This window comes from Pristiophorus japonicus, chromosome 13, assembly GCF_044704955.1.
Source record: "Pristiophorus japonicus isolate sPriJap1 chromosome 13, sPriJap1.hap1, whole genome shotgun sequence".
Lineage (NCBI taxonomy): Eukaryota > Metazoa > Chordata > Chondrichthyes > Pristiophoridae > Pristiophorus > Pristiophorus japonicus.
This window is the reverse complement of record NC_091989.1, coordinates 24,716,310-24,741,837: the sequence shown is the minus strand read 5'-3', so window position 1 is coordinate 24,741,837 and position 25,528 is coordinate 24,716,310. Positions and strand designations below refer to the sequence as shown.

Genomic DNA, 25,528 nt, shown 5'->3' with positions numbered 1-25,528 from the left:
GAGAAGGTGCCTTCAGAATAAAGACGTCGAAACCTCCAATGGCTCAGCGAGAGAGACTGGCTGGTCCCAGGTTCCAGCAGTTGGCTGACCTCAGACGAGACATTAACTGAGATGCTACAATTGGTCTCAGTGCCAACGAGCTCTGAAGAGCATCAGCCAGTGCTGCCACTCCTGATGGCTACCCAGTGAACCCCTACTAGAAGCAGCATACATCTGTCTGTCAAGTGCACACAGCATGCCATACCTTCAACTGTTCAATGAGAGCAAGGGAGAGAAAAAAGGAAAGTGAGAGAGCGAGACAGACAGACTGCTTTAAGCTTCTTCTCCTTAAATAAGTGGGAGGGGAATGGCAAAAAGGAAGGCACACAGTCCATCATTCCAACACCCAGGTCATCTGGAAGGACATTAAAGATCCCACACATCCACCCTCCGACATAGCAGAGAGATGAGCCATCACTGAAGGGTTAATTCTGTGGGGAGAGGGGCACATTAGAAAATCATAACACCTGAAACAGGGAAAGAAGGTCCGATGTTCCAGGGACACTCCTTCCTGGTTCCTTACATAGGGGACGTTACAGAACTGACCATTGCTCTCACTGGCTGATTCCAGGCTATCTACAGTTATAGTTTACAGATACAGGGACAGCTCCTACCTGGGAGACTGATGCAAGTCATGGATTTGTGAACACAGCTATCGGAAGAGGCGTGTGAAGTCTCTCAAAGCCCAGCAAACCTTCTTACATTCATCAGCACTGCAACAGGTGAAAGAGACGCATTAAAAAACAGAGCACTGAGTTAAATTAACACTGAACACTGGTCTACATAAACTATTAGCACAGAGCATTGGGTTTAATTAACGCTCTTTTTATCTGGCCTCATATAATGAATGGACACACGATCACATGATGCCTCAGGGACTGTTAGTTAGGATACAAGAGAAACACATAAAATAAAACATTAACTCCATGACAGATTCTTGTATAAAGGTTCAAAGGTGATGATGTTCTGCTCTACTGAATAGCCAATGAAGGCAAGTGCCAAGAACCACAACTGGTGACGATCTTTTCGGGTGAACTAATCTGCTGAGGTAAACTCATCTCCACAAAGTTGGGGTGATCTGCTTCTCGCAGTCCAGCCTCCTGCCCAACATATAAAAGAATCAAGATGGACAAACTTGCTCTTTTCAAAGCTTTGTTCCTCCCCCACCCCCACTTCAATTTCCTTTTCCCCTTTCTCTGGTGGGCGCTGAATTTGGTTGGGGGTTGCAGTTTACAGGCACCTTGTGGCCACTCTTCAGGTGTGAGGGACAGTGGATCTATGGGAGCTGAACCCAACCCTGTCTGCACACACATGCACTCTCCGGCAGGGTCACTGGACAGCAATCAGGAACACTGGCTAACTGCGGCTCCTTAACCCAGAGACAGAGGCCAGCTAGTGCACTATTGCGCCTACTCAGACAGACGTTAGCTAACTCCACACAGACAGGGGGCTAGAATTGCGGTTTTCGAAAACGGTAGTTTTACGCCAAAGTTACCATTTTCGCTTCGCTACCATCTTTAGGCCTGCTTTTCGGCCTTTAATTTGCACATTGGTAAAAATCAGTGTTGCGTGAGGATTCGCGGCGCAAACCGCAAATTTTGACAACTTTCGTCTGGGGTTGATAGCGCTGCGAGAGGCGCCTTGAGACGGGGGGGGGGGGGGGGGGAAACAGCAAAAAAAAGTAAATCATTCACAAAACCCTGACCTACTAAATCGCTGAAAAATAATTAAAAAATAAAAACTTTAACTTACCTTTTTTGCAGGTCTTCATACCGCTGCTGGCAGGGCTGCAGCGCAGGTTTGACCCTCTAGGTATTCTGGGCACAGAATACAGGTCGCGAGAGCGCTAAAAATCGAGCTCCTCTCCCTGGCGGTAAATGCAAGCGCTGCTGCAAAAAGGTGCCCAAGGATCCCGCCTACTGGGTATTCGCCGCGGATGGTCAAATCGCGGCAAAAACCCGGTCACAAAATCGTCAAAATTCTAGCGCCAGGGATCCGTGTGTGTGTGTGTGTGTGTGTGTGTGTGTGTGTGTGTGTGTGTGTGTGTGTGAGAGAGAGAGAGAGAGTCTGGGGAGTTAGCTAACCCTGGTCCTGGTCTGTGCAGATCAATGGACTGGGGCTGGTCTGGCCAACCACCTGGCCACTGCCAGAGTCTTTTGTACAGTTTATTAAAAAGAATAATCCAACTGCAAACCTCACTGCACTGAAAAGAAAATCTCAATATACTTTTCGAGCAACTTGTATTTATATAGCATAGTGAAACGTCCCACAGCGCTTCACAGGAGTATTAAAGCTTTTAAAGAAATAAAAGCTTTTTGTAAGAGATCCTGTTGTACAAAAGGTGGAATCTTGTTCTGTTTAATTTGGCAAGTGGATAAATATCACAAAGAAGCAATTCATGTTTCGACTAATTCAAACTCGAATTTACACAAGTGAAGTTAAGGTCAAAACCCAGAGAGGTACTATTCACTACAAACTCTCGCTGATTGTCAAACAGAAAAAACCACAGGTTCAAGCTGAAATTTTCCACAGATATGATTCACATTTAATTTCTGAAACGATCACCCTGCATGTTTCTGGGTGAGTATTGAGGCTGCGGTGCTTCACGGGTTTAATCACCTCTTTCCTGAGCAGCAGTGCTCAATCACCCCTGATATTACTGGAGTAAGGAGGCAAAAAATTAAATCAGCCAGGGTCCCCACCCTCCCCCCCCCACAGTTCCCCACTCCCCCGTCCCCACTTCCCTGCCGATCCCCGACACCACCACCCCCCCCCCACCGCGACCCCACTCCCCAACCCCCCCTCCTCCAACCGATCCTCCCCCCCCCCGACTCTCTCCCCTTCCCCCCCCCTCCGCCTCCGCCCCCCGCCTCCCCACACCGATCCTCGGCCCCACCCCCCGGCTAGCTCAGGTGACAGCAGAATCCAGCTTAGGTGCGATGCCGGATTCAAACGCCAGATCGCGGCGAAGCACGGACAATCATCGACAGTGCCAGTGAAATCTCAACCGTTTGAACAATAGAGAATTGTTTCAGAGTTGAGCAACGTGGAAAGCAGATTGAAAGCACCGAGTGCTCAGGAGACACAGATTTCATTCAGTTCAAACCATTCCTGAGCTCACAGGCTGGTCATAACCATATCGTACAATTCGAGTTCAAACTTGCTCACTGCCAGCACTTCACCCTGTGCGGAGACTTCACAATCGGCTCCCACCCCCAAGCAGTCAGCTCTTGTACAGGTCTGAACATGTTGCGGATTGCTGATTCATTGAAAGTTTTCCTCCCCTGGAACCGTCCTCACTTTCCCCTCCCCCACCACTCCATGGAAACGGGTTAGGCTGCCTTAAATAGGCAGGAAGGTTCCAGGAAAGTGTCGTGCGATCGGTGAGCCGCAATCTCCGAGCGCCACCCCGCCATTTTACCGTACCAGAGTGCTGCAAATCAGATATATGGGACGTATTAAAAGGGCCAATATTCAGCCAAAATATAGTGAGGTAATCTCGCCACTCCCAGGGAGTGCTGGCTGCAGACTCTAGGTGTCAAAGAAGGGAAAGCTTTTCATTACCCAACACTGGCAACCATCAACTTCCCAAAACAACACAGTGAACCTATTCCAACATGGCTGGCCCCACGGAGCAGCTCTCCCCACACCTGCTCTCACCTGGTGACTTGCTTGTGGAAGTCGGTCAGCTGCTTGTGTGTCACTGTGATAGCACCCCCTGCTGTTTCTTTAGGTAATGACTTGAGCGAAGCTTCCAGCCATCTGCAAAAGGTCTAGAGGGGACAAGAGCAAAGATTTATAGAATGTGCACAGAAAAGGCACGAGAGTTCAGGGGGCGAGTTGGGGAGTCTGTTTTGTGAATAACACATTGTCGAAATACATTGTCTAAATTTTGGAGAGATGGGACTTCCTGGTTTTGTCATAATCAGATGAATATCCGGTTCTTAAAGGGACAGGCAGCACCTCACTGAATCCTTCCTGAGATGAAGGGGAAATGTAGACAGACTCAGTCGTGCACACACACGCACATGAACACACTCTCTCTCACAGATAACTTGAATGCAATTTAACTAAGAACATCGGTAACTTGCTCCAGAGTCCAGGGACAGGGGCAAGGCATAGCACTAGCATTATACTTGAGCACACACACTTGCACACATCCCCCTGATTCAAGTGTTCGTGAGCCTGGGTAACACACTGAAAGATTGATAGGTTAAACACCGCATTCTTCTGAGCAACCTGGGATCTGGGGCTTAAATATTAAATTAAAAGTCTTGAAAGCCCCACAAAATTGGAAATGTTACACTCTGGTTCCTTGATTCTGTGAAATAAACCACACAGATGAATTTCCAGTTTTGCTGCACAATGTATTGTGGGTGAGAAAAACAGTGGTCTCCGAGTGTAATTACTGCAGAGCTGCTCCATCAATGCAGTGTTGGAAATTTGTAAAGCCCTGCTCAGCTAGCTATCAATAGGTCAGTGTTTAATGTTTAAACTCTGACTGGCCTTTAAGCTCTGGAAGCACCCAGATGGGCGAGATGGAAGTTCCCTCTGTGGGCAGGCTGTACGGGTTCTACCCGAGAGTATGAGCTGCCCGATGGGGATTGAGCAAAACTGCCCCCAATTCAGCAATGACTTCAGTTATGTGGAGAGACCAGAGAAACTGGGATTGTTCTCCTTAGAGCAAAGGCGACTATGGGGAGATTTAATAATGGTGTTCAAAATCATGAAGGGTTTTGATAGTGAATAGGGAGAAACGGTTTCCAGGGGCAGGCGGGTCGGTAAACAGAGGACACAGATTAAACATATTTGGAAAAAGAACCAGAGGGGGAATGAGCAGAATTTATTTTACGCAGTGAGTTGCTATGATCTGGAATGCAATGCCGGAAAGGGAGGTGGAAGCAGATTCAATAGTAACTTTCAAAAGAGATTTGGATAAATACTTGAAAAAAGTAAAGATTGGCAGGATTATGGGGAGTGGGACTAATTGGACAGCTCTTTCAATGAACTGGCACGGGCACGATGGGTCGAATGGCTTCCCTCTGTGCTGCAAGATTCTGTGACTGCACAATCTTACTCCGAGGTCACAGGAAGGCCAGTGAGTGAAGAAGAAAACACCACACTGTGGGAGATGGGGTACCTTTCGCTAACACCCTCCCTAACCTTGATAAAGAGATAAAGCCTCCGGCCAGTTATTACAGCCGACTGCAATCTTACCGCTCTGTCGATTTGCATGATTTCCCATATAACCTCCGCTAGATCCGGCAAGGTATACGGGGGAAGGCAGAAGCACACAGCTTGGAGCAGCTGGTTGACCAGTTGCTGCCCGTGTTGGGTCATCACCTGTTTGATCAGCCCCTTCCGCAGTTCAAAATCATCCTCGTGCTGTGGAAACAAGACCCAATTATTATTTTTTTTGCTCGGGCCCTTCAGTCACCATACCGAGGTTGGCTTGCAGCTGTGCACAGCTCTTTTAAATTGAGAAGCCTGCCTGCAGTACGTATGTATACACACCATATGTGGGTGTATGTGGGTTCAAGTTCCACTCCAGGAACTGGAGCACAAAAATCTAGGCTGACACTCCAGTGCAGTGTTGAGGGAGTGCTGCACTCAGAGGTGCTGTCTTTTGGATGAGACATTAAACCAAGGCGCCATCTACTCTCTCAGGTAGACGTAAAAGATCCTATGGCACTATTTCGAAGAGGAGGAGTTATCCCCGGTGTCCTAGTCAATATTTATCCCTCAATCAACATCACTACAACAAATGATCTGGTCATCATCACTGTGTTTGTGGGAGCTTGCTGTGCATAAACTGGCTGCTGGGTTTCCTACATTACAACAGTGATTATACTTCAAAAAGTACTTAATAGGCCGTAAAGTGCTTTGAGATGTCTGGTGGTCGTGAAAGGCGCTACATAAATGCAAATCTTTCTTTTAAGGATACACATTTACCAGTACACAGCCAAACAAGAGATCTACGCATACACTGCAGGTTTATACAGCACATTATCACATCTAGAAAACATCTCGAGCATTTCTCATACAAGAATGACATTGAAGTGTAGACACAAGCTGGATTGTAATAACACTGAATTACTGGATTGAGTATTCAAAAGGAAAGCTATTTTGTAAAATCTAAAGCATACGGAAACCATCACGGTGAAATTTTGGTGACTCAGATGTTGGAAACTAAAGCTTTTCTTAGCACAAGCAAGCAGCCATTTTTCATGAGATCTTACGATGAATGACCATTGGTGATGTTGGTTGTTGGAGAATTGTTGGCAAGGACACCGTGAGAACTCCCTTGCGCGTGTTCAAATAACACTGTGGGATATTTAACATTCACCCGAACTGACAGACTCAAGAGATTTGCTCATGCAAAGGGACGGCACCTCCGACATTGCAGCACTCCCTCGCTGCGCCAACCCCGGACTGTGTGTGGAAGCCCTGGAGTGGGGCCTGAATCCGCAACCTTCTGAGTCAGAGGTGAGAGCGCCGACAGACCCACCCAGCAGCCGTATTTAGTTTCAGGTGCCTGCGCTATTTGCCATATCTGGGCTCAGTCGTGGAGCCAACTTACGTCTTTGGCAACCCCCGTGTGGATAAGATCCCGCAAGAACTTCATGATACTGCAGTTGGCGTCCCGGTGGTCGAGGATGACGGCTGCGATGGCACAGTTCAGGATGTGAATGATGATCTGACTCTGCAGGAGTGTGGTCGGGCTCCTCTGAATAAACCTGCACAGGAGAGAAAAAAGGGAATTGCATAAATACTTAAAGGGATGTACAGTTCTGGTCTCCATATTACAAAGAATATAGAGGCACCGGAGCAGATGCAAAAAAAGATTTACAAGGATGATACTAGAACTGAGGTGTTATAATCATCAGGAATGACCGACCAGGCTGGGGTTCTTTTCTCCGGAGAAAAGACTGAGCGGTGACTTGAAAAAGGTCTTTAAGATTATAAAAGAGTTTGATAAGAGTAGACGTAGAGAATATTTCTCCATTTGTGGAGCAGACCAAAACTAGTGGCCATAACTATAAGATAGTCAAAAAATAAATCTAATAACGAATTCAGGAGAAACTTTTGTTCAAAGAGTGGTTAAAATGGCAATGCTCGATCAGCCCCGATGGACGGGCCACATCGCCCGCATGCCCGACACGAGATTCCCAAAACAAGCGCTCTACTCTGAGCTCCGTCACGGCAAGCAAGCCCCAGGTGGGCAGAGGAAATGCTTCAAGGACACCCTCAAAGCCTCCTTGAAAAAAATGTATCACCACCGACACCTGGGAATCCCTGGCCCAAGACCGCCCAAAGTGGAGGAAAAGCATCCGGGAAGGCGCTGAACACCTCGATTCTCTTCGCCGAGAGCAAGCTGAAGCCAACAATTGACAGCGGAAGGAATGCGCGGCAACCCAGGCCCTGCACCCATCTGTCCCTCCCATCTGTGACAGAGACTGTAGGTCCCGCATTGGACTCTTCAGTCACCCAAGAAGTCATTTCTAGTGTGGAAGCAAATCATCCTCGACTCCGAGGGACTGCCTATGATGGTGATGGTTAGAATGTGGAACTTGTTACCACATGGAGTGGTTGAGGTGAATAGTATAGATGCATATAAGGGAAGGCTGGGTAAGTACATGCTGGAGAAAGGAATAGAAGAATATGTTGATAGAGCTGTTTTTCTGTGGGCATTTCAATACTATCATTGCAGAAAAACATTTTATTTTGTGTGCAGCATCTCCGGGGGGAATGTTCTGCAAAATGTCTCTGTAACTTCCATAGATAATGGAATGAAGCTCCACAATATTGGCCAACACTTATTCCAAGTCTGCAGCCATGAATTCCAGAGATTAAATTTCCACACTCTCAGTCAGTAGGTAATAATCCTTCTAATCTTCAAAACAAAGAGCTGGATAAATATCTGGTTAGGAGTGGATTGATAAGAGTTAATTGGCACAACAAACTTTAAGCATGTATCTATTACATGGCAAAAAAGCCGGGGGGGGGGGGGGGGGAGATGAGGAGATTTTTTTTTAACGCAGTGAGTTATGATCTGGGACACACTGCCTGAAAGGCCGATGGAAGCAGATTCAGTAATAACTTCCAAAAAGGAATTAAATACATATATATATATATATATATATATTTGAAAAGGAAACAGTTGCAAGGCCGATTTTTCTTTAGGGGCAATAGTACACAATTACTGCAGCCAGACGGAACACAAACCGATATCCAATTAGGAGTTTATTGACTGGGATTAAGAGCCGGTACAGGCACAATGGCCAAATAGCCTCCTTTGTGCTGTATGATTCTATGATACTAAAGTAGGACGAGAGAAAATTTCTTTTTTAAAAATTAGTTCCTGGGATGTGGGCGTCGCTGGCAAGGCCAGCATTTATTGCCCATCCCTAATTGCCCTCAAGAAGGTGGTGGGATAGCTCTTTCAAGGAGGTCAGGGTCAGTTTTCGGGAGACTTGGTCAACGCAAGATGTGGAAATATCAAAACTGGGCGACAGTTCCAAGTAAATCCCCTTCCAGACAAGAGAACGGCGCTGAGTCATGGGCAAATGAAATTCAATTCGGAGAAGTGTAAGGTAACACATTTGGGGAAGGCTAACAAGTACAGGGAATACAATTTAAATGGTAGGACAATAAGTGTAGAGGAACAGAGGGACCTTGGAGTGCATGTCCACAGATCCCCAAAAGTAGCAGGCCAGGTAGACAAGGTGGTTAAGAAGGCATACGGAATACTTGTATTCTATGCCTCGGCTAATAAAGGCAAGAGCAGGAAGGTTATGCTTGAATTGTATAAAACATTAGTTAGGCCACAGCTAGAGTACTGCGTGCAGTTCTGATCACTACATTACAGGGAAGATGTGATTGCATTAGTGAGGAGATTTACGAGGATGTTGTCTGGACTGGAGAATTTTAGCTATGAGGAAAGATTGGATAGGCTGGGGTTGTTTTCTTTGGAACAGAGGAGGCTGAAGAGAGACCTTATTGAGGTGTATAAAAATATGAGGGCCTAGATAGAGTGGATAGGAAGGATCTATTTCCCTTAGCAGAGGAGTCAACAACCAGGGGACATAGATTTAAAGTAATTGATAGGGGGTTGAGAGGGGATTTGAGGGGAAATGTTTTCACCCAGAGGGTTGTGCAGAGTCTGGAACTCACTACCTGAAAGGGTGGTAGAAGCATAAGCCCTCACCACATTTAAAAAGTGCCTGGATGTGCACTTGAACTGTCGTAACCTACAGGATTACAGACCAAGAGATGGAAAGTGGGATTAGACTGGATAGCTCTTTGCCGGCCGGTGTGGACACGATGGGCCAAAATGGTCTCCTTCTGTGCTGTAAATTTCTATGCTTCTATGAACGTACCTGGTTGCTAGGCGGAAAAGATCGTCTACTGTGTCTGGGTGATCCCGAAGGCCATTTGGTTGTTCAAGCAGCTGGAAAGTTGGCATACACAAGGCCTGCAAAGAAAGCCAAGAGTTAAAGGCACATGCCTGCTGGGCAACCGGAGAACGATGACTCACCACTGCCATCTACAGGAATTAGGTGGCTCATCACCACTGCCGCCTACTGGAGAAAGATGGCCCACCACTGCCACCTACTTCATCTCTCTTTCTCCTCAGAGATGCTGATGGAGTATTATCCCGTGGGTCCCAGCCAACCTCACCCACACGCTTATTCGGCGAGTATTGTCAGGCTATTTGACCATTGTGGGAATCAAGAGTCTAATCCTGTCCTTCCACCGACACAACCCCCCCCGGCAGGTATCCCTGAGCAGCGATCATGGGTGGGAACGCTGGCTGAATTTTCCTGCCTCGAGCTCAGTGACACTAAATCCAAATCTAGGTGCCCTCACCTGGTACATCCAGGCCTGAGTATAACACCCAGCACTGTGCCTTTACCTTTGAGCTTGCAGGTCTCAGTATAACACCCAGCACTGTGCCTTTACCTGCAGCTCTCAGTATAACACCAAGGTCACGTTATGTTTTGTTTGGATGGGTGAATATTTTGTTTAAACAGTGACTACTGATATCAGTTTTTCCTACCTACAAACATCACTGGTGCTGATCGCAATGTTCAACGCTACCTTGTCCATAGCCCTCAACCACTTTCTCCATCAAATAATGATTCAGTTCCTTCTTGAATTTCTTGAAAGGGCAGAGAAACTATTCCTTCTGGGGAGGAGAGTCCCAGAACAAAGGGACATAACTTTAAAATTAGAGCAAGGCCATTTAAAGGGTGATATCAAGAAGCACTTCGTCACACGAAGGATGATGGAAATCTAGAACTCTCTTCTCCCAAAAAGCTACTGAGGCTGGAGGTCAATTGGAGCTTTCAAGACTGATTTGATAAATTACAGAACCAAGGCGGTTAAATGGAGTTAAAGAAAAAAGACTTGCATTTACATTGCGCCTTTCATGACTCCGGACGTCCCAACGCACTTTACAGATAATTAAGTACTTTTGAAGTATAGTCACTGTTGTAATGTAGGAAACACAGCAGCCAATTTGCACAGAGCAAGCTCCCACAAACAGCAATGTGACAATGACCAGATCATCTGTTTTTGTTAGTGATGTTGATTGAGGGCTAAATATTGGTCAGGACACCGAGGAGAACTCCCCTGCTCTTCTTTGAAATAATGCCATGGGATCTTTTACCTGCACCCGAGAGAGCAGACGGGGCCTCGGTTTAACGTTTTCATCCAAAAGATGGTATCTCCGACAGTGCAGCACTCCCTCAGCACTGCATTAGAGCGTCAACCTAGATTTTTTTGTGCTCAAGTCACTGGAGTGGGACTTGAACCCATAGCCATCTGATTCAGAGGCAGACGAGAGTGCTACCAATCAGTAGCAATCAGCCATGCAACTTGTATTTATATAGTGTCTTTAACGTAACAAAACATCTCAAGGTGCTTCACAGGAGCGATTATCAAACAAAAATTGACACCAAGCCTCATAAGCAGATAATAGGCCGGGCTTGGTCAAAGAGGTAGGTTTTAAGGTGCATTTTAAAGGAGGATAGAGAGGTAGAGAGGTGTTGGGGGGGTGGGGGAAAATTCCAGAGCTTAGGGCCTAGGCAGCTGAAGGCGCAGCTGTTAATGGTGGTGATGAAAATCGGGAATGCGCAAAAGTGGAAAATAAGTGCACGGTGCTCTCATGGATTCAAGTCCCCGCCATTCCCTTCAGGAGAGGTTGGCAAGGATTGCCCCAGCCCACCTGTCCAAGCCTGTAATTGAAGGAGATCCCAAACCCCAGCACAGGACTGGCTCTCTTGGCCTATTCCTTCAGCACTTCGGGCGGGGGTCACTGGCGGCACCAGGTTGCCGTGTCTCACCTGTACCATGTCCAGGAGTCCCTGCCGGCAGCCTTCCTCCATTCCATACTCGTCGACCAGAATACTGCCGAGGTAGAGGAAGCAAGAATGTGGGTGCACCCGATACACGTTCACCATCTGCATGGGGAGGAGAATTGGGAGAATGTGAGAGGGTTGATAAACATTACAGCCCCCAGTGTCCGTGTACAGGAGCAACAGAACTTTCCCACTTTTTTCACAGGACCACTGTCCGTGGCCACCCGTTACCATCAGCGACAGGCCACTGCCACACCACCTCGAGTTCTCGCACTCAAATTTCAGCTCATTTTTTTTGTATTTTAAGAAAAAAAGCACAAATCACTTCAATAAGCATGTGGAATTTTAAAATCACGCCTTGACTAGGACCAAACTACCTACAACTGCATCCCGCCTTGACAGTGCCCATAAAAGAGGCGACCCTCCCCTCTTCTACCTTTCAAAGTTTTATTTTCATTATTCTTTAATCGAGCAGAAGAGCTGCAAGGCTGATCCGAGTATCGGAGGCTCTAAGTTATGAGGAAAGACTGAGGAGACTTGGGCTCTTCAGCCTTGAAAGGCAGCGGCTGAGAGGTGACTTTACATGGGTATCTAAAACAGAAAACGGCATAGGAACGGTAAATCCAGAAACTAGGACCAGGGATACAGGTCAAACTCAGGCATATTCAGGACTGGTGTAAGGATGTACTTCACACAACACCGATGAACACATTGTGTGGCCTTTAGAATAGGGAAGTGAAGGTTAAAAATCCCAGTGTAGTGGTTATGTTACTGGGCTAGTAATCCAGAGGCCTGGATTAATAATCCAGAGAACACGAGTCAGATCCCACTATAGCAGTTTGAGAATCTGAATTCAGCTTTAAAAACAAAAGCTGGAAAGTTTATCAGTAAAGATGACCATGAATCTGTCGTATTGTCGTCAAGCCCCAACTGGTTCACTAATGTCCTTTAAGGAAGGAAATCTGCCTTCCTTAAGCTATATGTGACGTCAGTCCCACACCAGCGTGGTTGGCCTTTAACGGCCCTTTGGAGTGGCTTAGCAAGACGCTCAATTCAGGGCAACTAGGGATGGGTCATAAATGATGACCTTGCCAGCGATGCCCACATCCAGAGGATTAATTTAAAAAAATTAACAGATGCTGCGATGTGGGGAAAGAAGTCCAGGTGTAAGATATTTTCCAGATGAATGAGCTAACACAGGCCACACAATCGTCTCCATTTGTAACGGTTCTGTGAGCTTATGAACACTGCACAGCCGATGTGATCGACAGTACTGACAACACAGCTCGAGTTCTGTGGGTCCAGTCATAATGGGATCCTCCGTGGGTTTAGAAAAATGGAATATCATTCACCTCCAATCTAGTCAGGGGGACTAGGCACCAAGAATGTTGAGGGTCACTCCTCACCACTCCCCCCACCCCCCCATCACAATCGATGAGTAAAATGCATGATGAAATAGGCCCGTAGAATATTTACACGTTGCGTTAATATTACAGCAAATTATATCACAATATATAAGAATGCATTTTAATTTTGCTACCGCTGTTGCTGTCTTTTCATAGAAACATAGAAAATAGGTGCAGGAAGTAGGCCATTCGGCCCTTCGAGCCTGCACCACCATTCAATAAGATCATGGCTGATCATTCCTTCAGTACCCCTTTCCTGCTTTCTCTCCATACCCCTTAATCCCTTTAGCCGTAAGGGCCATTTCTAACTCCCTCTTGAAAATATCCAATGAACTGGCATCAACAACTCTCTGCGGTAGAGAATTCCACAGGTTAACAACTCTCTGAGTGAAGAAGTTCCTCCTCATCTCAGTCCTAAATGGCTTACCCCTTATCCTAAGACGACGTCCCCTGGTTCTGGACTTCCCCAACATTGGGAACATTCTTCCTGCATCTAACCTGTCCAGTCCCGTCAGAATTTTCTATGTTTCTACGAGATCCCCTCTCATCCTTCTAAACTCCAGTGAATACAGGCCCAGTCAATCTAGTCTCTCCTCATATGTCAGTCCTGCCATCCCAGGAATCAGTCTGGTGAACCTTCGCTGCACTCCCTCAATAGCAAGAACGTCCTTCCGCAGATGAGACCACCAAAACTGAACACATTATTCCAGGTGAAGCCTCACCAAGGCCCTGTACAACTGCAGTAAGACCTCCCTGCTCCTATACTCAAATCCCATTGCTATGAAGGCCAACATACCATTTGCCTCTTCACCGCCTGCTGTACCTGCATGCCAACCTTCAATGAATGATGTACCATGAACCCAGGTCTCGCTGCACCTCCCCTTTTCCTAATCTGCCACCATTCAGATAATATTCTGCCTTCGAGTTTTTGCCCCCAAAGTGGATAACCTCACATTTATCCACATTATACTGCATCTGCCATGTATTTGCCCACTCGCCTAAGCTGTCCAAATCATCCTGCAGCCTCTTAGCGTCCTCCTCACAGCTCACACCGCCACCCAGTTTAGTGTCATCTGCAAACTCTGGAGATATTACACTCAATTCCATCATCCAAATCATTAATATATATTGTAAAGAGCTGGGGTCCCAGCACCGTGCCCTGCGACACTCCACTAGTCACTGCCTGCCATTCTGAAAAGGACCCATTAATCCCGACTCTCTGCTTCCTGTCTGCCAACCAGTTCTCTATCCACGTCAGTACATTACCCCTAATACCATGTGCTTTGATTTTGCACACCAATCTCTTGTGTGGGACCTTGTCAAAAGCCCTTTGAAAGTCCAAATACACCACATCCACTAGTTCTCCCCTGTCCACTCTACTAGTTACATCCTCAAAAAATTCCAGATTTGTCATAAATCCATGCTGACTTGGGCCAATCCTATCACTGCTTTCCAAATGTGCTGCTATTTCATCTTTAATAATTGATTCCAACATTTTCCCCGCTACTGATGTCAGGCTAACCGGTCTATAATTCCGTTTTCTCTCTCCCTCCTTTTTTAAAAAATGGTGTTACATTTAGCTACCCTCCAGTCCATAGGAACTGATCCAGAGTCAATAGATCGTTGGAAAATAATCACCAATGCATCCACTATTTTAGGGCCACTTCCTTAAGTGCTCTAGGATGCAGACTATCAGGCCCTGGGGATTTATTGGCCTTCAATCCCGTCAATTTCCCTAACACAATTTCCAACCTAATAAGGATATCCTTCAGTTCCTCCTTCTCACTAGACCTTCGGACCCCTAGTACATCCGGAAGGTTATTTGTGTCTTCCTTTGTGAAGACAGAATCAAAGTACTTGTTCAATTGGTTTGCCATTTCTTTGTTCCCCATTATAAATTCACCTGAATCCAACTGCAAGGGACCTACATTTGTCTTCACAAATTTTTTTCTCTTCACATATCTACAGAAGCTTTTGCAGTCATTTTTTATTGCATTCAACTGAAAAAGACTCGTATTTATACATGTCCTTGCAACATCTCAGAAATTTGTGTTTCACAAATGATGAATTATCTTGACTGATGGCGGTAAACACAGCAGCTATTTTGCACACAGCACGATCTCATAATCAGCTACGAGATGACTGTCCGGCCACTCTATTGCTGGTGGTACCGGTTGAGAGGGAATGCTGGTTTTAGCCCTCGACGTAGCTCACTCTGTAAAATGAGTAGGTCTGAATGTTTTTGATCAACGTTTTGATTATAGATCAGACTCTGAACATTCCCCCAACATTGTACTTTACAATTGCGTACTGTCAAGGTGGCTGCACTGTTCAACTACATTCAGCACTTACACTGCTACCAGCTAGTGGTAGCAATCAGACACTGAAAAAGTATGAAGCACTACACAATGCCCCAATCTGGTGGTAGAAATATTGCACGGCAATTCACCACAAACAGGAATGCTATCTATTACACAATACCACCCTTTAGTGGTGGGCATAAAATATGGCACGAGCACCATGTCCTCACTGAACACCGTCACAGAGTAGCATTGCATTGGTGTGGGTTTGTTATTTATTGTTGAACCACAGTGAAAGATACCGCCGAGGTTGGGACGGGGGGGGGGGGGGGGGGGGAAACGGGGGGACAGAGAGCTTGGGACGCCCTATGGATTTGATACACATAAGCCATGCAAGAGACTCTGTCCATGTGCCGGACTATAATCACTATCTTCAGGCAGAGTGGGGAAGGTAGTAACTATTAAAGTGAACAGTTAATTGTAGAGGGACCCCTCTCATTTCAGGAGCAGGGTTACATTCTTGTGCTCTCCCTACTTGTTACAAGGGACAGAATGAAGAATCAAAGGGGAGAATGCCTACACCATTGCTCTGAAGCAGCTAATGGCACAACCACATCCTCCAGAAAGGTAGAACATAACTGATGCTCACCACAAGCCACAGGGCGAGCTGTCAATTTGTTGGTCTGTGAGGAGGGAGTGACAGAGATATGATGCCTCACCACATGAAGGAATTAAATGGAACAGAAGCAGCTCAGTCAGATCCAAGCAGCATCATTTCCTGAGATAGATCTCTTTCTCAATAAATGCAACAACTGCAACATGACTCAACATTTAGAGGGCAGGATCAGACCGCCGTGAGCCAATGCTGCCACAGTCAGCGACAGATGCCCTAGGAATCTGCAGAGGAGTCTCATTTATGACCTATTTACAGATTGGTTCTTTGTGCAAGAAGTTGCAAGGATCGACCTTCGTACTTCTGGCAAGTGTCAACTTGGCTCACAGTCGGTAGCCAATTCCCCCTCCATCAGAAGGTTGTGGGCTCAAGTCCTACTCCAGAACTTGAACACATAATCTAGTCGGACACTCCAGTGCAGTACTGAGGGAGCGCTGAGCAATAATCCTCCTGCAACCAGGAGGGGAGCACCTTTACTTACAATCAATTCTCCACAAGAAACTAACCAATTCCAGCTGTAAGTGTTGAACAAGAGAGTGAGGGAAGAGTGTCCCATGTCCGATTGCCTGTTTGAGATTGTGAACTGCTGGAGGACTGGGAGCAGGTCATTCCTTGGCCCTCACACGGTAAACAGCTTTCAGAAATAGAAACATAGACATAGAAACATAGAAAATAGGTGCAGGAGCAGGCCATTCGGCCCTTCGAGCCTGCACCGCCATTCAATGAGTTCATGGCTGAACATGCAACTTCAGTACCCCATACCCCTTGATCCCCCTAGTAGTAACGACTACATCTAACTCCTTTTTGAATATATTTAGTGAATTGGCCTCAACAACTTTCTGTGGTAGAGAATTCCACAGGTTCACCACTCTCTGGGTGAAGAAGTTTCTCCTCATCTCGGTCCTAAATGGCTTACCCCTTATCCTTAGACTGTGAACCCTGGTTCTGGACTTCCCCAACATTGGGAACATTCTTCCTGCATCTAACCTGTCTAAACCCATCAGAATTTTAAACGTTTCTATGAGATCCCCTCTCATTCTTCTGAACTCCAGTGAATACAAGCCGAGTTGATCCAGTCTTTCTTGATATGTCAGTCCTGCCATCCCAGGAATCAGTCTGGTGAACCTTCGCTGCACTCCCTCAATAGCAAGAATGTCCTTCCTCAAGTTAGGAGACCAAAACTGTACACAATACTCCAGGTGTGGCCTCACCAAGGCCCTGTACAACTGCAGTAACACCTCCCTGCCCCTGTACTCAAATCCCCTCGCTATGAAGGCCAACATGCCATTTGCTTTCTTAACCGCCTGCTGTACCTGCATGCCAACCTTCAATGACTGATGTACCATGACACCCAGGTCTCTTTGCACCTCCCCTTTTCCTAATCTGTCACCATTCAGATAATAGTCTGTCTCTCTGTTTTTACCGCCAAAGTGGATAACCTCACATTTATCCACATTATACTTCATCTGCCATGCATTTGCCCACTCACCTAACCTATCCAAGTCACTCTGCAGCCTCATAGCATCCTCCTTGCAGCTCACACTGCCACCCAAATTAGTGTCATCCGCAAATTTGGAGATACTACATTTAATCCCCTCGTCTGAATCATTAATGTACAATGTAAACAGCTGGAGCCCCAGCATAGAACCTTGCGGTACCCCACTAGTCACTGCCTGCCATTCTGAAAAGTACCCATTTACTCCTACTCTTTGCTTCCTGTCTGACAACCAGTTCTCAATCCATGTCAGTACACTACCCCCAATCCCATGTGCTCTAACTTTGCACATCAATCTCTTGTGTGGGACCTTGTCGAACGCCTTCTGAAAGTCCAAATATACCACATCAACTGGTTCTCCCTTATCCACTCTACTGGAAACATCCTCAAAAAATTCCAGAAGATTTGTCAAGCATGATTTCCCTTTCACAAATCCATGCTGACTTGGACCTATCATGTCACCTCTTTCCAAATGCGCTGCTATGACATCCTTAATAATTGATTCCATCATTTTACCCACAACTGATGTCTGGCTGACCGGTCTATAATTCCCCGTTTTCTCTCTTCCTCCTTTTTTAAAAAAGTGGTGTTACATTGGCTACCCTCCACTCCATAGGAACTGATCCAGAGTCTATGGAATGTTGGAAAATGACTGTCAATGCATCCACTATTTCCAAGGCCACCTCCTTAAGTACTCTGGGATGCAGTCCATCAGGCCCTGGGGATTTATCAGCCTTCAATCCCATCAATTTCCCCAACACAATTTCCCGACTAATAAGGATTTCCCTCAGTTCCTCCTTCTTACGAGACCCTCTGACCCCTTTTATATCCAGAAGGTTGTTTGTGTCCTCCTTAGTGAATACCGAAACAAAGTACTTGTTTAATTGGTCTGCCATTTCTTTGTTCCCCGTTATGACTTCCTCTGATTCTGACTACAGGGTACCTACATTTGCTTTTACTAACCTTTTTCTCTTTACATATCTATTGAAACTTTTGCAGTCCGTCTTAATGTTCCCTGCAAGCTTCCTCTCGTACTCTCTTTTTCCCTGCCCTAATCAAACCCTTTGTCCTCCTCTGCTGAGTTCTAAACTTCTCCCAGTCCCCGGGTTCACTGCTATTTCTGGCCAATTTGTATGCCACTTCCTTGGCTTTAATACTATCCATGATTTCCCTTGATAGCCACAGTTGAGCCACCTTCCCTTTTTTATTTTTATTTTTACGCCAGACAGGGATGTACAATTGTTGTAGTTCATCCATGCAGTCTCTAAATGTCTGCCATTGCCCATCCACAGTCAACCCCTTAAGTATCATTTGCCAATCTATCCTAGCCAATTCACGCCTCATACCTTCAAAGTTACCCTTCTTTAAGTTCTGGACCATGGTCTCTGAATTAACTGAATTCAAGTAAGGAGGGCAGGAAATACAGGAGAGAGACCAGTCTCAGTTGAAGAGGTTAATCATTGAAACTGCTTTATTAGAGGGAACCTTACTACCCCATTAACACATATTAGAACGCAAGATTTTTTGGTACTGGGAAAAGCCATCAGGCCAAACAAGCCCATCCCTTCATTTGACCAAACTCAAACCCACCTTCTCCTCATACCCTTCAACCCACCTTCTCCTCAAACCCACCTATCCACCTTCTCCTCAAACCCACCTATCCACCTTCTCCTCAAACCCTTCAACCCACTTTTTCACCCTATCCCTCACTATTCTCTCCCCAGAAATATATCTAATTGTCTCCTTCTGTACTGCCCACTTTAAAGTTCTTCCCTGGTAACGTATTCCACTGGTCCATTACCTTGCAAAGAAATCTGCTTATGATCATGAGCAGATCTATCTTTAAAATTCTTCCCCCCCGCCCGAGAAGTGCGACAGTAATAGGCTAACCTACCTGGGTGACCAGGGGCTGAAGTAATGCAGCTGACCCTTTCCCCACACAACGGACAGCAAAACGTAAACATCGACAGCAGCGCTCCACAATCCGATTGTCCGCTTGGTGCTTGTTCAAGGTTTCGGATAAAACAGGCCAAATCTAAAAAGAAAAAGGTGGGGGGGAGGGGGGGGGGGGAAAGAGAGGAGGGAGGAAATAAACTGCATTTAGAGAACAAAGAATGGAAAATCAAAAACGTGGAACTGCACCGCAGGTTGATCAGCACCAGAGACCCTCATCTAAAACATTGTTCCTTTGTTCTCACACTGATCCACTGTTATTTCGAAGAGTACAATTTTGATTATGAAGCAGCCCAGCATGTTCCACAATTCACCTTCCATTTCTCATTCACAGAATTGAAGCATAACTGATCAAACCAGCTTCTTTTAGGCGAATTTTGTGCTCATCGAGGCAAGGGATGTTCATGCTGAGCAACAGAACACTTTCCAACCTGGACACCCGGTGTCAAACACCCACAAGTCTGATGCAGCATGGATTAGATAGAAAGCTAAATTATTTCTGCACTGCTTCCTTTCATTCTGTAAACCTTAAGGTTGCACATTGGTGCTGAATTTGGGGCAATTCTGTGCTCACTAGGAACTAGATTTAGAATGTCCACACTCATTTTATGTGGGACACTTAAAACAGTAGCTAGTGGTTATGGCACAGGGCTAGCAGCCCAGAGGTCGAGTTCAGATCCCACCCTGGCAAGCTGTAAATTAAATTCAATAAATCTGGCGATTTGTGAAGAGAGTGAGGGACGCGGTGGGGCCGAGGGACGCGGTGAGATGGTGGGGTTAAGGGACGTGGTGAGATGGTGGGGTTGAGGGATATGATGGTAAATGTGGGGTTGAGGGATATGATGTGAGGTTGAGGTGGGTAAGTGGGGATAAATTTAGTCAAATGAAGGGGCTTGTTGGGCCTGAGGACCAGAAAAGTGACCATGAAAGCTGCCGGATTATTGCAAAAAACCAACTTGGATCACTAATGTTCTTCAGGCAAGTGAATTTGTCACACCTTCCCTGTCCAGCCTAAACACAAACTCTAGTGCCATAGTATGTGGTTGATTTTTAATGCCCACTGAAGCGTAAACAAGGGAACTAGGAATGGGCAATAAATGTGGCCTTGCCAGCATCACCCATATCCCGAGAATAATTAAAATAAAACGAATACAGACACTTTCTTCCCATCAAGTCTGGGCTGGACTGAAGCCAGGACCCAGAAAGGAAAGGTTAGCACCTCCCAATAGCTGCTGCTCAGCATCTCTCTGCAGCATCCTAGTGTACATCAGGAACTCAGCAGAGACTAGGAGTAGAGAGGGAATGGAGAGACGAGTGAAGGGAATGATCGAGTGTGATCCCACATCCCAGCACTCAGTGGAATGTGTACTGGTGTTTCAGCAATGTTGGCAACCTGCCGCACAATTTGTGTGCTCTTTCAAAAAGACAAACGGGCAGCTCAGCGGGTTTATTCAACGAGTAGCTGAGCCATTCAGACAGGAAGGTGCCGAAATATGATCCCCGGTCTGTGCTGAGTTAGCTAATAAATCAGGTGGGGTTGGTGCCCCTGATTGACATTCTGCTTCTAGACTAGTACATAAATAATAGCCACCTAGCCATCAGCTAGAGCCAATGTCTTCAGAAAAAGATGGTGAGTGAACTAGTGTAACACATTTCTGTCCTAGCTCACTGATAATGTTTCTGTCTTTTGTGCTAAGAGAGGATAGTGGAAATCTGGTACTCCCTCCTCCAAAAGGCCCGTTGAGACTGGGGGTCAATAGAAAATTTCAAAACTGAGATTGATTTTGTTGGGCAAGGGTATTAAGAGTTACAGAACCAAGGCGGGTAGATGGAGTTAAGATACAGATCAGCCATAATCTAATTGAATGGCGGAACATGCTCGAGAGGCTGAATGGCCTCTTCCTGTTCCTATGAGATGCACAAAACTCTTCCCAAAGTAACAGAGGTCTGAAGTGCTCGCGTGGGCTACTTGCGTGTACTGTCAGGACAGTGTGCCAAGGCAAACACGGGCTTGCAGAGTCTTTGTTTGCTTTACTTACACACACATTCCGGCTTGTGGGAGAAACAATGGACACGATGGGCCGAAATGGTCTCTTTCCCTGCTGTAAATTTCTATGATTCTATTCTATGATTCTAAACAAAAGTGTAAATACTTTCATTTATAGAGTGCCTTATCGAGTCAAAGCATCTGAGATCGCTTCACAATGAATTACTTTCTAAGTGCAGTGACTTGTGTTAATAAAGCAAACACAACAGTCAATCTGCGCAAGCGGCATCTCACAATGAGAAATGAGATGAATGATCAGATAATCTGATGTTTGGTGGTGCGGGTGATGGTTGGCCTGGACACCCGGATAACTCCCTGTTCTTCAAATAATATGATGGGATCTTTGACATCCATCTGAGCCAGCGAACAGGCAGACAAATGCCTTTGTTCAACATCTCAATAATGGGCTCCAGCAATGCAGCACTCCCCCAGTAGTATGCTGCATTGCCAGCTTGGGTATCTACTCAAGTCCTGAAGTGAGGCTTTAACCCATGACCATCTGACTCAACTGAGCCAAACAGCAAGAGGACTGTGCAGTGTGAACTCGCATGTATAAGTCACGTATTACTATGTTCTGAAACATAATGGGATGGGTTCAATTGAAAATAGTTGAAGAAATGCATCTATAGCTCACTGCTCCCAAAGGGAGAAAATTGGGAGGAAAGGAGAACATTAGGCAACAGCTCAGACACCATGTCCCAAGTCTGGTCTCATCTACTGAAAGACTGGAGCCAGTGATATTACACAGGGAAGAGGAAGGGAGATCAAGGCCATATTTTCGAAAAATGTATTCTCGGGATATGGGCAACCTTGGCAGGGCCGGCACTAACTGCCCGACCCTAGTTGGCCTTGAAATGGTGATGGTGGGCTTTCTTCCTAAACCGTTGCAGTCCGAGTGGTCAAGGGGCTCCCACAGTGCTATTAGATAGAGTTTTCCAGGATTTTGACCCAGCACCGATGAAGAAACGGCTGATGTAAGTTCAAGTCAGGATGGTGTGTGACTTGGGAGGGGAACTTGGAGGTAATGGTTTTCCCATGCAATTGCTGCTCTTGTCCTTCTAGGCGGTGGAAGTCATGGGCTTGAGGTGCTGCTGAAGAAGCCTTGGCAAGATGCTGCACTGCATCCTGTAGATAGCACACCGTCTGCAACTACACAGTGTGCCAATGGTGGAGAATGGATGGTTAAGTTCTGAAGCCCATCATCCTTCACTTGTAGCACTCTTAGCTGCTACTCGATTTGTATCTAGGACTCATGCTGCAGGCCATCAGGCTCTGTGATGTTGATGTAACCAAGATTCAATGAAGGGGCGAGAAGGACAAAAGACAGGAATGGACATGTCAAACCACAGACACCCCCTCCACCCATTTCACAAAGGAGTCAATTCCAAGATGGGGTTGGGTGGGGTTAGAATATAGTAAGTCAAGCAACCCAAAAACACATTCCGTACCCTCAATAATCAACTCACCCATTGGTAGCACTGACTGTGCCATTCTGACACATGCACTTACTTCATGTATCACTTTCTGACATGGATGCGTCTGTCCGTTTTCAACAATTGGATTTGTGTGTCTGAAACGTGACCAAGTTAAATCATTAGTAAAACATCTCATTTTCCATACAAGTGTTAAATATAGGAGGAGAAAAAAAGACAATTATGGATGCATAGTAACAGTATTCAGGATCTGTAGTTGGACATCCAGCTCACACCGACGGAGCATGGCTAGGCACAGATGGTAATGATAGCTAAATGGTAGGATCATCGCACGGCCTCGTGAGAACATCCGGTCAGCTAGTCCTCGAGCGCTTTACCTCACTGAACACTCACATTGGATACACCAAGTACAGCAGAGTAGGGATTAATCATTGTGTGCACATTTGTACAGCAGGATAAGGGTTAATCACTGTCGTGTTACAGTGGCTGTACAGCAGGGTAAGGGTTAAGTGCTGTGTCCAGTTATAGTCTGTACAGCAAGGTAAGGGTTAATCAATGTCGGGTTACAGAGTCTGTACAGCAGGGTAAGGGTTAATCACTGTGCCCAGTTACAGTGTGTGTACAGCAGGGTAAGGGTTAAGCGCTGAGTGCAGTTCCTGTTTTGTAAGGCAGTAAATGCTGGCAAGGTGCCTGAGAATGTGCAAACTGCAGGCACGAGGTTTATAAAGATTATTTTTATTGCGATGTTCCCCTGATGGATCAGCTGGTTCGGGCTGGGAGTAGCTTAGTCATACAAATCAGGAAGGTCCCAGGTTTAATCACCACTCTGTGCTGGGTGAGCTGATCTCAGCTGGGTTGTAGCAACAAACCACAATGTTTCTGCCCAATTCTGGGAACTGAGTGAGACAGTGAGACGGTAGATAAGGACATGGTTGCGATATCTCCATGGTTAAATATTACTGCATCGGCTGCACACATGAAGAATTAAGGTGCCAGAACAATCAGCACCCATGGAACTGTAGCCTTGCAAGAGTCAACACCATCAGGAATGAGGAAGGAAAGACAATTATAGAGGGGAAGAAAATAAATCACTATTAATAACTTATATTTATATAGCACCTTTAATGTAATAAAATGTCCCAAGGCGCGTGTGTTAGCAACAAAAAAAAAGTTGACACCAAGCCATACAAGGAGATGTGAGGCCAGGTGACCAAAAGCTCGGTCGAAGAGGTAGGTTTTAAAGAGCGTCTTAAAGACAGAAAGAGAAGTGGAGAGATGGGGAGATTTAGGGAAGGAATTCCAGGACTTAAGACACCTCCACCAATGGTAGAGCATTTAAAATCGGGAATGTTCAAAAGGCCAGAATAGGCATAGCGCAGAGATCTAGGGGGATTATAGGGCTGGAGGAGATTACAGAGATAAGGCGGGGCGAGGCCATGGAGGGATTTGAAAACGAGGATGAGAATTTGAAAATTGAGGCATTGCTTAACTGGGAGCCAATGTAGGTCAGCAAGCACAGGAAAGATGGGTGAGCGGGACTTGGTGCGAGTTAGCATACAGGCAGCAGAGTTTTGGATGACAAGTTTATGGAGGGTAGAATTAGGGAAGCCGGCCAGGAGTGCTTTGGAAGTCAAGTCTAGAGGTAATAAAGACACGGATGAGGGTTTCAGGAGGAGATAAGTTGAGGTGAGGGCGGAGATGGGCAATATTGTATCATCCTGTTCTTGATAAGACCATCAGTTTGGCTTTATTACAGAGGTGGTGTGGGGGAAGAATCTTTGACTGTTTCATTACAGTGCAACATGCAGGACAGGGAATGGATTCAGTTTCAAGAGTGAAGGTCCCCGGACGACTTCAGCCTTGCTGCCCTGGGGTGAGGCATTTAAAACGGGTACAGGGAGCACAAAACAGAGCGTCGATCCCAGGCCACCTGTGGGCACCCGCTTGTGACTGTGTACAGAGCCACACTGCAGGAGAGCTACTGGCATGTGGAACATTCGTGGAGACCAGGAGAAAAGGAAGCGGAGAAACAGACCTTAAAAGGTGTGGGAGCTGTGTCAGTGTGGGAGCTCCAGGTCACTGAGCCTGCTGATTTCCAACAGGTCACTGTGGAAAGGCTCAGAGAACTAAGAGAGCAGAGAAGCGATAATCGTAGCGGGCACCGTGACGGAGCCACACGCTCGGGCCTCTTATCGACTGCCCCAAGCAGAGCCCTGCGAGTGGGTTACCTGCAGTATGGAAAAGGGAGGAACATCTTCATTACAGGGGGAAGCACATTCCTGCAGCTTGAAAAACAATGAGACAGTCTTGTGATTATGGCCATGATAGAACAGCTCACAAATCAATATGGATGTTGCTTCTTGACACGGATTAGTTTTGTGAACAGCGTTGTACGGATGCGAGAGCTGGATCGTGAACGCTGAACTAAGATGGTTGGATATGGTCGAGATCTGGTGCTACAGACAGAGACTGCGAATTGACTGGACATGAATGACCAACAAGCAGGTCCTTCAACTAACACAAGTTGCAATGAGGCCGATCATCATGTGACAACACGTGGGCACGTTATTTGGGAGCCAGGAAAAGATGTTAGGGTTTTACGGTCTCGAATAGTCGATAGTAACAGATCAAGAACATGGGTCGATGATATAAATAGGCAAGTGTAAGATCGGGGCTGGTACAATCCACGTGGGTACAGACTGGAAAGTATGGCATGCACCAGAGACGATGATTGCCAGGATCGCAGTGAAGAATAATGGTGGCTGTGTGAAATATTCATACTATGGCTACTTAACTGTGTAAAAAATAAAACAACTGGA

General features: G+C 46.2%; 1 protein-coding gene across 1 annotated transcript in view; it reads right to left on the bottom strand.

The window, feature by feature from the left end:
- tnpo3 (transportin 3) overlaps nt 1-25,528 on the bottom strand; it is a 73,538-nt gene that overhangs the window by 5,462 nt on the left and 42,548 nt on the right. The window contains exons 15-22 of the mRNA XM_070897270.1: nt 22,786-22,846; nt 19,171-19,311; nt 11,388-11,504; nt 9,420-9,514; nt 6,620-6,776; nt 5,257-5,424; nt 3,700-3,812; nt 654-752 (exon numbers count right to left, since the gene is read on the bottom strand). Coding sequence (XP_070753371.1) covers nt 692-752; nt 3,700-3,812; nt 5,257-5,424; nt 6,620-6,776; nt 9,420-9,514; nt 11,388-11,504; nt 19,171-19,311; nt 22,786-22,846 — 913 coding nt within the window. The 3' untranslated portion in view covers nt 654-691. The remainder of the gene's footprint in view (nt 1-653; nt 753-3,699; nt 3,813-5,256; nt 5,425-6,619; nt 6,777-9,419; nt 9,515-11,387; nt 11,505-19,170; nt 19,312-22,785; nt 22,847-25,528) is intronic.